Below are 12,817 nucleotides of genomic sequence, written 5' to 3'. Positions count from 1 at the left end.
ATCAAAGAACTGCCCTAGCACCAAGGATATGCATCCCCAGTGAGGTATAATAAAACCTACAAGTGTTCTAGAAGAACTGGGCATTATGTTTGAATCATTGACCTAAATACTGTTGTGTGTGTCTGGTTCTATTTATATGCACTGATATTTGTGTAGATGTATTGGTTTATTGTATTAATTTCCATGTTTTTACATGAATGTCGTGTCTGCATTGATGTGTAAACATTGTATTATTTCTTCTAGTTACGTATCTTAAAATGGCTTAAAGAAGCGCAGAATAATCAAACTGACACTAAATCCATTGCATCTCACTAACAATAACACACATACTGATACAGGTGAGTGTTCAAAAATGTGATACCCGTCTAGACTTAGGGAAGGTTTCTAATAGGATACTGTTGTTTCTTATTCTTCATAGAACAGTACAGAATTGTATAGTGAGACTCCATGCAGCACTATATTTCTTATTTCTTATCATTTAATTATCAAGTTGCAAACTTGCAACCGAGTCACCTGACGTTGCACAAGCACAGTGACAGAAAGTAGCCTACTCGTCGGTACAGCACCATTACTTATGGCAAGCGGTTTTTACTAATAAAATCACGACTCGTGAGACGCTACAAACTTAAGTCTCACCCGTGCCACACAAAGCTAATGTTCAGTGCTTGGAATAGTTCACACTTACTTGAGTTCCATTCATCACGACCCTTGACTCGCTGCCTGCCATCATTGTGTAAGGACAATTCGGAACAGCTGTGGGAGAAATTTGGGAAAGTTGCAGGCAAACTGCTCTATTTTAAAAGTATGAGACAAAACTAGGCTTTCCCTATGTCATTTTAAATGAAGAGGTCTTATGCTTTTTCATGCTACCGCTGAATGTGTTTCGCTTCTTCCGCACTCACCAGTCAGCTGATCTCCTGCGGAAGCACACGCTACTACTGAATTTACAGACACACTAATAAAATATCTGATGTTTGCTCACAGCTTAGGCATGCGTTGATGTTGTTGCTTTTTGTCAAAAAGAACTATCAGTTGTGTCATATTGAATCAGCTTATCACAGCTACACTTTGACTGACCAGTTTGTTTAAACTCCTGTAGTCATATAAGTGCAAGCTTACTCCTCCGAAACATGCCTGCGATTACACCACTCAGACTGTAGCCAAACAGAGTTTATATTAAACGTTCAATTGTATTGTAATATGTGCACCACTCGTATGACTTACTAATCAGTTTAATGTTTGTTTGTGGGTTTTTCAATCTTTTGTTCTCAGTTGCGCAGAACGTTGCTTTTTTCTAAAATGAAAATGGTTATTTGTTATAAAGATCGCATTACATTTATTAATAGTCTGTGTCTTCTATGTGTACTTTCAGGTGTCATTAATGGAAACATGTGGCAGTTTAACAGTATCTCTTCCTGCCGTGTAAAACTATAATTTACCTTAAGGCTTTACAATTAACTAAAGTAAAGATGATTTCAGACCCCGATGAGCAGTATTTACAGCCTGTGTGTGACGTCATTAAGACACCTCCCTTAACGGAAGTCTTTTGCTGAAATGGTTGCCATCTGCTCTCAGGTCTGCGGCGCAGAAACAGATTATTTGACTGTTATTTGTATAAATGCTTGTTGTTTGTAAATTACCCGTACTGGCCCTAAAAGGAATACATTCACTTGGGTGGTGTTTTTTGTTCATCCTTCTGTTTAACACCGGAATATAGTAACTATAGCCTATGTTTTCCAGGTAATGTAGTTTAACTAACTTGTATTTCTTAATACTTTACATTTAGTTTGGTTTTCTCTTCGTCATATTTTCTTAAAATACCGGTAGTCGTTCATGTTAAGACTAGAAGTATTTGCGTATTGAATAGTTGGACAATATAGCCTTGGATATCACAGCGGGTCATAAACAGTGGCGCTTGTAGCATGTACAATGTTTTACATGTTTTAAACTATGTTGAGGTTTAATAGATAGGCTATAGCGTTCATTTTTGTTGGCTATGTGAATGACTGGTTATTCAAAGCCGAATATATATATATATATATATCACTATATATATATATATATATATATATATATATATATATAAAAGTAGCCTAATATGTGCAGTGGGGATTTGTTTTTTAATAATTTGGTCTTTTTAACAAGCAGGGCTAACTCACAAGTTATAGACATTTGTTTTTTTCGCAGTTTAGACTTTATTTATCATTTAGATTGTTTGTTTGTGATGAGAAACTGTTCACATTTGTTACTATAATAATATAAAACATTATTTTATCATAACTATTAAAACCATGATAAAAAAAAGAGAACGTAGGCTACTGAAAGTATACTATTGTGTAACATTTTGTGAAAATGACCAAAAGCGTGTGACTGCATTAGTTGGTTTGATTAAAACTGACTTTCTATATTTTATGTACAATTTTCCGATTTTAAAATACTCCAAAATGGGGCGCTTATCCAGTACAAATGGCTGAAGCATTTGTAACACACATGGTACTTCTGTGCTGTAAATAATTATATTTGCATGTGGGGAGTGATTCATAAACATGTCATTGGCATGAAATATAGGTAGGCATTTCAAACCTTCTATTTAAATATCGTGAATTATGGCCACGAAAAATGTGTTCCCATTTAAGGGTAATACCGAGTATTTGGTGTCTGGTATAGAAACCCATCCATCATGCAGACAATAAAGAGAGTTTTTGCCTGACGTTGGAAATTTATGGTTGCCCTTCTCTGCCCTAATAACTCAAGCACTGTGTCAGTCTTTGACAGGCTTTGCAGAAAACAGCAACCCTGTTATCAATCAAAAAACCTTTTTGCATATTTCTAGCTTACCCTGATCAGCAAGACATCCTTTTAATGTTTGAATTATATTATAAACCGGTTTTGGTACTTTTGAAGTCTTTCTGAAAGTGATATATCCCTTTTTGCGAGGAGTGCAGGTTGGTTGTGTTTCCCTCTATTTCTGAAATACAACTGTATGAAAACATTTCATTCACTTTATAAATCGAGGCAGCTTTGAAAGTCAAATGCAGTATTTAATTAATAAGATCCTACCCCCCCCCCCCCCCCCCCCCACCCCACGGGACTTTATTTCACTGCCATACTTTTTTACGCTCAAAGTGCACAACTTAAAAACTGAACAGCGTTGCATTACATTTAATATTAACTTGTAGAGAAAATATTTCAACCTGAACAAAAAATGCATTCAACAACACCTCTGCCGATTGCGTTGTAATGATTACCGATGTGTTTAGGAATACTTTAAGAAGTTAGGAATGGAATTACAAAAACAAATTGAATCCATTCATATAGAACATCAACAAACGAAATATAAACTATATTTGTATGCATATAAACTATGCATATTATTTGACGCTACCGGCAATTTTACTTTACATAATAACCTCTAGTCGTTTTATACAATACAAAAAGTCAGATATAAACTAGTCGGAGGATAGAATGGCTAAATCTTACAAACAGCATAGCCTACCTGATGGACAGGTACATTAGGGGATTTGCGGCCCCATAAACTAGCCTGGTTCAATTTGAAAAATATGCAATTTACAAGAGGTCTATATCAAACAATACACTAATTATTGTGTAGGCCTAGTTTTTTGAATAATGAAATTATTTTGAAAAAAAATGGGCCTTTAATTACGATGAATAAAGTAATTATAGGCAATTATATCGCATTTTGTATACAGTTTAAACGTTTTGAAAATACCTGTATTGGTATTGCCTAAATGAAACTAAACTGAATCAAACTAAACTGAATCGTTAGAGCTAGCACTATATATATATATATATATATATATATATATATATATATATATATATAATTGTGGTGATTCTATAAACATTTTACAGTATTGTAAGATCTGATTTCCAATTTAAAATAGAACAATCTGTGTCGAGTTATATACAGAGTAGGCTAAGGTACCTCGCAGTTATCTGAAGCCGTTGCTTAACCGTAGAGGCCAAATATGTCATGGTTGGTTTACTTAAACCATTAAAACTTTGTTTAAAAAAAAGGAAAGTCTGTTTTCAATTGAATGTGGACGAGTGGCTATCGATGTGTTTAAAAACATGCCATTTCAATTTCATAAAGATTCGACAAACAAATTCAACTTGTGTAAACTTGTGATGACTCTTCTTTTATTTTTTAATAGTTCCATAATCCTTTCCAGTGATTGTCCACTCCAGGGTTTTTCACTTTCCCGGTTGACCTGTCAAGCCGATTACCGTAGAGAGAGATTAATAGGGGAGGCGGGCTGCAATAATAATCGTTTTGTTTGATGTGACAACTTTGATAGGCGTTGATTTACTTACAAACTGATAGGCTTTTAATTGAGCGCCTCCATCCAGCTTCAGATGAAAGGAAAACCGCATTGAAAGGCTGCCCGATTGCCCCGGAGCCTCAATACTGATTAGCCATCTCAACAGTGAAGAGTTCAAGGCATTTTAAAACTTCTTTTCTCAAAGATCTGGCGGCCTTTTCATTTTTAAAGAAAATAAATCATTTCCATTGTGTGCAAATAAAATCGACTTGACATCCCTGTCAACAGCTGGTAGGTGAAATAAAGTTTAGGTAGGGGTTGTTAATTATATTTGCTTGCCGCTCTTCCATTAATAAAATTGACAGCTTCGGTGTTTAAAATATATTGAATACTTTTTTAAAACGTGTTTTGCTAAAATGTTATCAACCTGTTAGCCTAGATCCGCAGACTCATACATTTCTAGCAAACATTTATCAAAAGAAAATACATGTAAATGATGCACTTGTAACACTGGAAGGTCATTTTAGAAAAAAAAAAAAAGTGTATCGAACGAAAAAAGCAGCCTTTGTGGACTTCAACAATTGTTTTCAAAAAACAAGCTGTAAGTTAACAATATATAAATCGATATATATATATATATATATATATATATATATATATATATATATATATATATTTTTTTTTTTTTAAAAAAGCGACGTTTGTGTATTTTCGATATTAAGATGTTTAACTTATTAGTGGTCCAATCAAAACAACGCTGTTAATACGAAAACATCATGCCATAACAATACATATCGCAGTATGTCAATGACGCCCTTTCGGTATTGCCACTGTTTGTGATGGTTTGGGTTCCATTTATTTTGAAAGTGATATAAGAATTTCAAAACTCTTCCCACACTAAACTCCTCCTATATACAATGAATCTTTTAGTCTTTCACAACAGGAGGCAGGACAAATACAACTAGAAAACAGATAGCAGCCTCTCTGGTCCTGTAAAGAAAACAGCTGTTCAAAGCACTTTAATGCAAATGAACTCGAATGAAGGTTTCAGCTTCTTTTTCGGGTTTCACTGCATTTAATCAATCAATATGACTAGTCATTAGAGAAAAAGAAAACGGATGGGTTATGCAGATAAAATCAAACGCACTGCACAACTATGAAATCTCTCTCTCTCTCTCTCTCTCTCTCTCTCTCTCTCTCTCTCTCTCTCTCTCTCTCTCTCACACACACACACACACACACACACACACACACACACATATATTTGTGTGTGTGTGTGCATGTATGTATGTGTAATGAAAATGTGAAGGTTATAGAGCCGCCGATTGAAAGATCGGTCCCTTTTGACTCTAGGCCGGGATTTATATCCGACCCCTCAGCACTTTCCATGTTCCCTCACTTGTCAAATGTGTTTTTATCTCCAAGTGACCTTTTGTTAATCTAGATTGTGTGGGCAACCAAGTTGAGCCGGAAACAAAAGCAAAGATTGATTAACACATACAATTGCTTGTGAAAAGAAGGGGGGAAATAAAACTGCTGAAGTAAAAATAATCTCCAGCCTCCAGGTTTACAGATCTACTGCATTCTTTTTTTTTTTCTAATCATTTCCACTTCTAGCCATCACTGCCGTGGATTGCAAAATATACTTACTAAATGCAAGTGTGCTTTATTTATGATACACCGATACAGAAAGAACGCTGTAATTAGGCGGTTAGTGTTATTTTCAGGTACAGGGATAAAACGTGTTACGCAGCGCACTGCGCTCGCTTAAATAACGTGTAAACAACTTTTTTTTTTTTTCTTTTTACAGAAATTGATTGTCTGTTTCTAGTTTGTTTGCAAAAAAAAAAAAAGTATAATTAAGTTAACATGTTTGTGTTTTTACTATAAACCTTATGGCTTTATAGGTTCATATGGAGGCCGCTAAATCTCACGATATAAAATAATCTCGGGATAGAAATAAAACGTAGACTGTACTGTGTGCAAAGAAAATGTACCAACACATAAACTCCCGCAGAGAATTACATGTATCAACTTTTTCCAACACTTTTTGTGACTCATGGTGGAAAACATTCCATTAACTAAGTTATCAGGTATATATTTCTTACTACTGATAACAATGGAATGAATAACCTATTAGTTATATATATATATATATATATATATATATATATATAGAGAGAGAGAGAGAGAGAGAGAGAGAGAGAGAGAGAGAGAGAGAGAGAGAGAGAGAGAGAAAATAATCGAGAGTAGTGTCCATTACTGTTGTATTATGTCATTGCAGTCACTCAGGTGAAACAGTGTCTTGTAATTTGCCCAAACATCAATATTTTTCAACAAAACTTTCAGGAAGTATTGTAACGTCATTCGGGTCACAGAGTAACACATTTTTATCCATGTATATCTAAGCAGAATAAATAATAAAAATACACAAAAATAAAAACGAAATTTTTAGTGAATTTTTATAGGAAAAGTCAAATACAGCAAAAAAAAAAAAAAACTGAACTGGTCTTGGGGGAGCATCCCGCTTGGTCCTGTAAGGGTTAAATGCCACTTATGCACTGCTGCACACACTCATTAGAAAATGATGTACCTCCTTTTCAATTTCGCATTAGCACAACACGCATCATTTCGCAATTGATTGCACATGTACCAAAATATGACAAAGTACCACTTGCTGACATTACACAAGTGATATTTTGGTAGGTGCACTACTTTCTGACAATGTACCTCTTTCAAACACTACATCTGTACTGCAAAAACTGTAACTTAATGTCATTAACTAGAACAGGCCTGACTGGAAAAAGATCAAGACTCACGTACGGCTTCGGTCTTATTTTCGACACTTCGAGGCGTGGCTGATTAACTAATGGCCTAACAAAAAAAACTATAATAATAATAATAATAATAATAATAATAATAAAGCTTTGTTGTTAGTATTGGAACAAATCGATATAAATATTTGTTAGGTTTCATTTGAAAATAAAGGCGGTATATATACATCGTTCGCGTAAACCGCAGCCCGTCTACTTCTTTGTTGCCATACAAATTGAATTTACTCTGAGAACGATTTAGTTCCTTAAATTGAATGGATCTTTCAAAAGAGCCGTCTTTTTCCTCTCTCTCTCTCTCTCTTTTTCTTCCAGTCACACCAGGCTTGTAATCAGCAACAAAAGCTGACATAAATGAAGGGCGGATTGACAGGGCCTGACAAATAACTGATTGATTGCGGTCGACTAGAATTGACAGTTGACTGAGGGGTGGAGATAGAAATAGAAGGGAGGGAGGTGCATATAATATTGAAAACATGTGACATTCACATCCCTCGATCTCTGCATTGGCCCTCTTCTGTCAACGCAGGCCTGATTGGAGACAAAAAGGTTGATCTTTTGTTTGGTGTACTTTTTTTTTTCTTTTAAATCCCAAGAAGGCAGCTGTTGTATCTAGACTTCTGCAGAGCATTCCAGTTATATATAAGCCTATGGGGGTGGAGTGGTCTCAATACTGGAACCCGAGCACGCTATTGGAAATTATCTGGAGCTGTGTGAAACCGAGTACTCTGTGAGAGTATTATAATAGTTCAAAAATCATGTTTACACTGATCCCATTAAATGCATTTAACCTTATTATCCATATATTTGTTTACTTTAATAATACCGAGGTCTTGTGTTTAGCACGGTTGCATTGAACTTTGCTTAAAATAAATACCAGTTTGTTTGTTTGTTTTTAAATAGTATTACTTTGTAGCTAATGGTAATGCTATAAAAAAAAAAAAAAGAATGTATAGCCTGGAATGGCATATTTGGAAAATATATTGGCAATGTACTAGCAACCTAACTCATTGATACCAAGGAAGCGCTGTAAAGATAAGGTTGGCTACAATACAAATAAATATATAACCTAGGTTATGTTTTAATAAGATTCAGAAACAAACGCGTGTGTGTAGTTGCTATGCATGCTCTCACGACTGTTCGTAGCTGTTTACAATTAGAGGTTGTTAAGGCGTATATAAGAAACAAAATATTAAATCCAGCCTCCCCCTAGCGAACAAAATAGAAGTTTACAAAAAAGGAACGTCACATCCCCTTGACCCTCCAATCACCTCTGGGTCCCATTTGATTGGAAGGCGGCAAAGGCTTTAATCTCAGACTAATTCAGCTGCTTTTGAAGTGACTGTTTTCTGCCAGATCTCGGGGTGGAAGAACTACTTCGCGGATCTGTGAAGACACGCAGAGACAACAGAGCTTCTGGTGCAGCAAGAGCTTTAAACTGATAGTCGCACATCTGCCGCCTGACTGTACGCTTCTACCTAAGGATTACACCGATTTTGTTGATCTGGGACTGGTCGTACTCTTATAATTTAAAATAAAAGGAACATCTGATTTTTTTTTTTAATTTTTTTTATTTTTTAATGAATCTGATAAATGCATTTTCAACAATTTCTATGAGAATTGGGTCATGATCACATCGCCCTCGGTCTCAGCTCTAAGAAATAGTAATAATCAAACCTGGGAGAGCAGCGGATCTTTGAATAACAGCTCCGCGACAAATCTCAACAAGCCCTTTCTCCACTCCGTTCCTCCTTCGGATCCAATAAGGCAAGCTAATCGCCTTCCCATCAAGGTGTTGAAAATGCTTACGGCACGGACAGGACACATTCTGCACCCAGAGTATCTCCAGCCCCTGCCGTCTACACCCGTTAGCCCAATCGAGGTGAGGATTTTAAATTACAGTCTATCAAAATATGATTGTACAAAAAATTTAAATGATCTAGATAAAAAAAAAAAAAAAAATGCTGACTATTTCTATAAACTGGTAATAGTCTACATACAATTGAAAATGCGATATATATATATATATATATATATATATATATATATATATATATATATATATATATATATATATATATATATATATATATATATATATATATATATATGCCGGAACCCAAATTTGCAAAATGGTCATTGCATTATAACCATCCAAACTGTTTATAAAATTTGTAACTGTACATCACAGGAATACAAGAAATTAAATCAGCCAATTATAAGAGTTGGAAAGTGTAAAATGTTTTATTTTGTTGTGTAGTTCAAGGCATTGCGCTGTAGTGTCTGTGAGTAAGATGGTTTGTGCTCCCGTTTCTTCTCAACATTCCACTTGTGTAGCCATTTTCTCGGAATTATTAAATGCATAAATTAATTAATTAATGCGTTTGATCTATTTGAACCCTGTGTTTTCGACGATGTGAAAACTATTTTTTTTAAAATATATTGCATATTGTATTAAGCACGTTCTTCTTAAACTAATTTATACTATTTTTGCTTGTTTCTCGAAGCTTGATGCCAAGAAAAGTCCACTGGCCCTTTTGGCTCAAACTTGCTCGCAAATCGGAAAACCAGACCCTCCAGCCTCTTCTAAACTCTCCTCAGTAACATCTAATGGATCTAGTGACAAAGACTCCAAATCCGGTCCATTGAAACTGAGTGACATAGGAGTGGAAGACAAATCGAGTTTCAAACCATACTCAAAACTATCTGAGAAGAAGGACTCCGGGGTTTCCAGTGGAGAGAAATCTGGTTTCCGCGTGCCTAGCGCCACCTGCCAGCCATTTACTCCAAGGACAGGCAGTCCCAGCTCCAGCACTTCTGCATCCCCGCTGCCATCAGAGGGCAAACCAGGAGACAGTCAAGACAAGAAAGACTCCGAATCTAATAAAAATAGCACATCTGAGGGGTCTGGAGCCTCTAGCATCAGCCACAGCAGGATAAGTGTGAGTTGTGCTGGAATAAATGTAGAGGTCAACCAACACCAGGATACTAATTCGGGGTCAAAATCTGCAACTTCAGACTCTTTATCAGTATCTTCAGCCTCATCTGCATCAGTACTTGGATCTGGTCTTGTAGCTCCTGTTTCACCATATAAACCAGGACAGACTGTTTTTCCACTTCCACCGGCTGGCATGTCATACCCTGGGTCTTTGGCCGGGGCCTATGCTGGCTATCCACATCAGTTCCTGCACCACGGAGTGACTTTAGACCCAACCAAGTCCAACAGCCTAGTCAATGCCCAGCTTGCCAGTTCACTAGGCTGCAGTAAGGCAGGATCTAGCCCCTTAGCTGGAGCCTCACCACCTTCAATGATGTCTGCTAGTATTTGTAGAGACCCTTACTGCTTGAGCTACCACTGTGCAAGTCACCTGACTGGGGCTGCCAGTGCACAGTGTGCACACGACTCTGCAGCTGTAGCAGCTCTTAAATCTGGATACCCGCTGGTATACCAAACGCACCCATTGCACAGCGTCCACTCCTCCCCACCATCATTTGCTGGGCACCCCTTATACCCTTACGGCTTCATGCTCCCCAACGATCCCCTGCCACACGTCTGCAACTGGGTGTCGGCCAATGGACCTTGTGACAAGCGTTTTTCCTCCTCTGAAGAACTCCTGAACCACCTGCGAACCCACACAGCTTTCACTGGAACAGAAAAGCTCATATCCGGTTACCCAAGCTCATCATCTTTAGCCAGTGCAGCAGCAGCAGCTATGGCTTGCCACATGCACATGCCCCCAACAGGAGCCCCTGGGAGCCCCAGCACATTAGCACTCAGGAGCCCACACCATGCTTTGGGACTGAGCAGTCGCTACCACCCTTATTCAAAGAGCCCCTTACCAACTGGTGCACCAGTGCCAGTACCTGCGGCCACAGGACCATATTACTCTCCATACGCACTGTACGGACAAAGACTGACCACAGCATCTGCACTGGGATATCAGTAAAACAAAAAAGACTAACAAATTTATATAAAGAAAATACAAATATAAAGACTTTTATATTACTGTCCACTTAAGGACTGGATCCGTGGACACTGTATTTATTTATGTTAGCTTCAAGCAGGACAATAAAAACGAAAAAATAAATCTCAAAAGTGCATTACTTTAAAACTGAGCTCTATAAATAAAGTGAAACGCCCATGGTAGAATATTAATGAAAAATGAGGGGTTTTCTTTTCGATGTTTATTTGAAATTGCTATGATTGTATTGTACGTTCCTATTTAATGTCTCCTTGGAAGAAAATAATAATTTACATGCATGTCTGTTACTAAAATCCCAACTTGTCATTTATAATTTTAAATTGCAGTTATTTTTAAGGTGTATACCATGGAGAGAGAATTGGTATTTTTTTGTATGTATTCTGAAAAAAAAAAAAAAAAGAAACGGTTCTATTCCAAAAAATAAACTATCGTCTTTGATTTCTTGCGTTGCACTAAACATACCGGTTTCACAATGTAAGGAAGGTTTGTGGTATCATTTATGTAAGCTGGTGTGAAATTCTTCTGGGTATAACATAACTAAAACGGACATTATGAAATAAACTAAACTTGTTATTTAGTTATTTAGTTATATATTTTGACGGCAGGCTGGTGAGATTATTATTATTATTTAAAACATTTTATAAACACAAACGGGAATTGTAGTTTTTAAAAAAAATTGTAGAAATCTGAACGCTAGTTAATAGGTAGGGCGGCTAAATCTTTTTTTATTATTATTATTTTTTTATTTTTTATTTTTTTATATATATAGGCTGTCTGAATATTTTGATATACCAAGAAAGTGAAGAGTCAATAATAAATACTAATACGACAGTGTGTGGATTTCTTGTGAACAGTAAGTTCTGTAGACGTGCGTTTAATAAGCTTTTTACGCATATTGAAATACTAAACCTTTAAGAATCAATGTAAATTTTACGTCTTGAATTATTATGGTGTTAAGGGGTACTTTTATACTTCTATTTTCACCGTTTATAGTACATTATTTTACTTATGTTGCATTTTTTATTTAAAAAAAAAAAGTAAATTAATGTATGCGTTATTAGTCTTCATCTGTGCAAATATGTTGCACATTTGCCATTGGTTCAATATGTTAAATGTGCAAGATTCAATGATAAATATTGCATTTTGAAACGAAAGAACATTTTTAAATAATATGGAGGGTGGTATAACCCACACTGAACAACGAACGCACCATTTTCTTCATCAAACAATAAAGTGGCCTACTTTGTAATGTTTAAAAATACGTCTAAATCGGGGTATTGAGAGAAGACAAGACAGAAAACAAAACGTTAAAGAAGCTGAAAATATGTTTTTAAATCATGACTGGGGACAGTCGGTACCAGTCATTCTCATTAAAGGATTAGCCTATACAGCGAAAGAATAACAGCGTTTAGAGTGAACACGGTGACAAGGCAGTAGGCTAGAACCATGCTGTAGGAGAAATGAATTCAGAACGTGTAAATTGAAAACATACTTGTTGTAAATTTAAAGCAGAGCTATCGTTCCTTTTTTTAGCCCAGTGTGACACACATTTTTCGTTTTAAAACCAAATAATGTCCGATTTGCGAGTGTTATTTTCTGATGTATAACCCGAACATTGAGTTGTCAATGGCAATTACCCGTTAAAAATAACTTTTTATATCGCAATAAAAAAAAATAAAATAAAAAAAGCTGTGTGTAGGCAAAGTGCTTACCTTTCTGA

The 12,817-nt window shown here is 36.1% G+C and overlaps 2 protein-coding genes across 2 annotated transcripts in view; one reads left to right on the top strand and one right to left on the bottom strand.

The window, feature by feature from the left end:
• The window catches only part of LOC121325609 (leucine-rich melanocyte differentiation-associated protein-like), a 309,297-nt gene extending 308,388 nt beyond the window's left edge, over positions 1–909 (bottom strand). The window contains exon 1 of the mRNA XM_041268416.1: positions 686–909. Coding sequence (XP_041124350.1) covers positions 686–730 — 45 coding nt within the window. The 5' untranslated portion in view covers positions 731–909. The remainder of the gene's footprint in view (positions 1–685) is intronic.
• Positions 910–8,032: 7,123 nt separating this feature from the next.
• Positions 8,033–11,664, top strand: LOC121326139 (zinc finger protein 503-like). Its single transcript, XM_041269321.1, has 2 exons — positions 8,033–8,996; positions 9,622–11,664. Exons 1-2 carry the CDS (start codon positions 8,742–8,744, stop codon positions 11,059–11,061), a joined length of 1,695 nt encoding a protein of 564 aa, XP_041125255.1. The 5' UTR covers positions 8,033–8,741; the 3' UTR covers positions 11,062–11,664.
• The last annotated feature ends 1,153 nt before the right edge of the window (positions 11,665–12,817 follow it).

Source organism: Polyodon spathula, chromosome 13 (assembly GCF_017654505.1).
Source record: "Polyodon spathula isolate WHYD16114869_AA chromosome 13, ASM1765450v1, whole genome shotgun sequence".
NCBI classification, from domain to species: domain Eukaryota; kingdom Metazoa; phylum Chordata; class Actinopteri; order Acipenseriformes; family Polyodontidae; genus Polyodon; species Polyodon spathula.
Note: the sequence above shows the minus strand (reverse complement) of the source record. Positions and strands in the feature narration are given on the sequence as shown.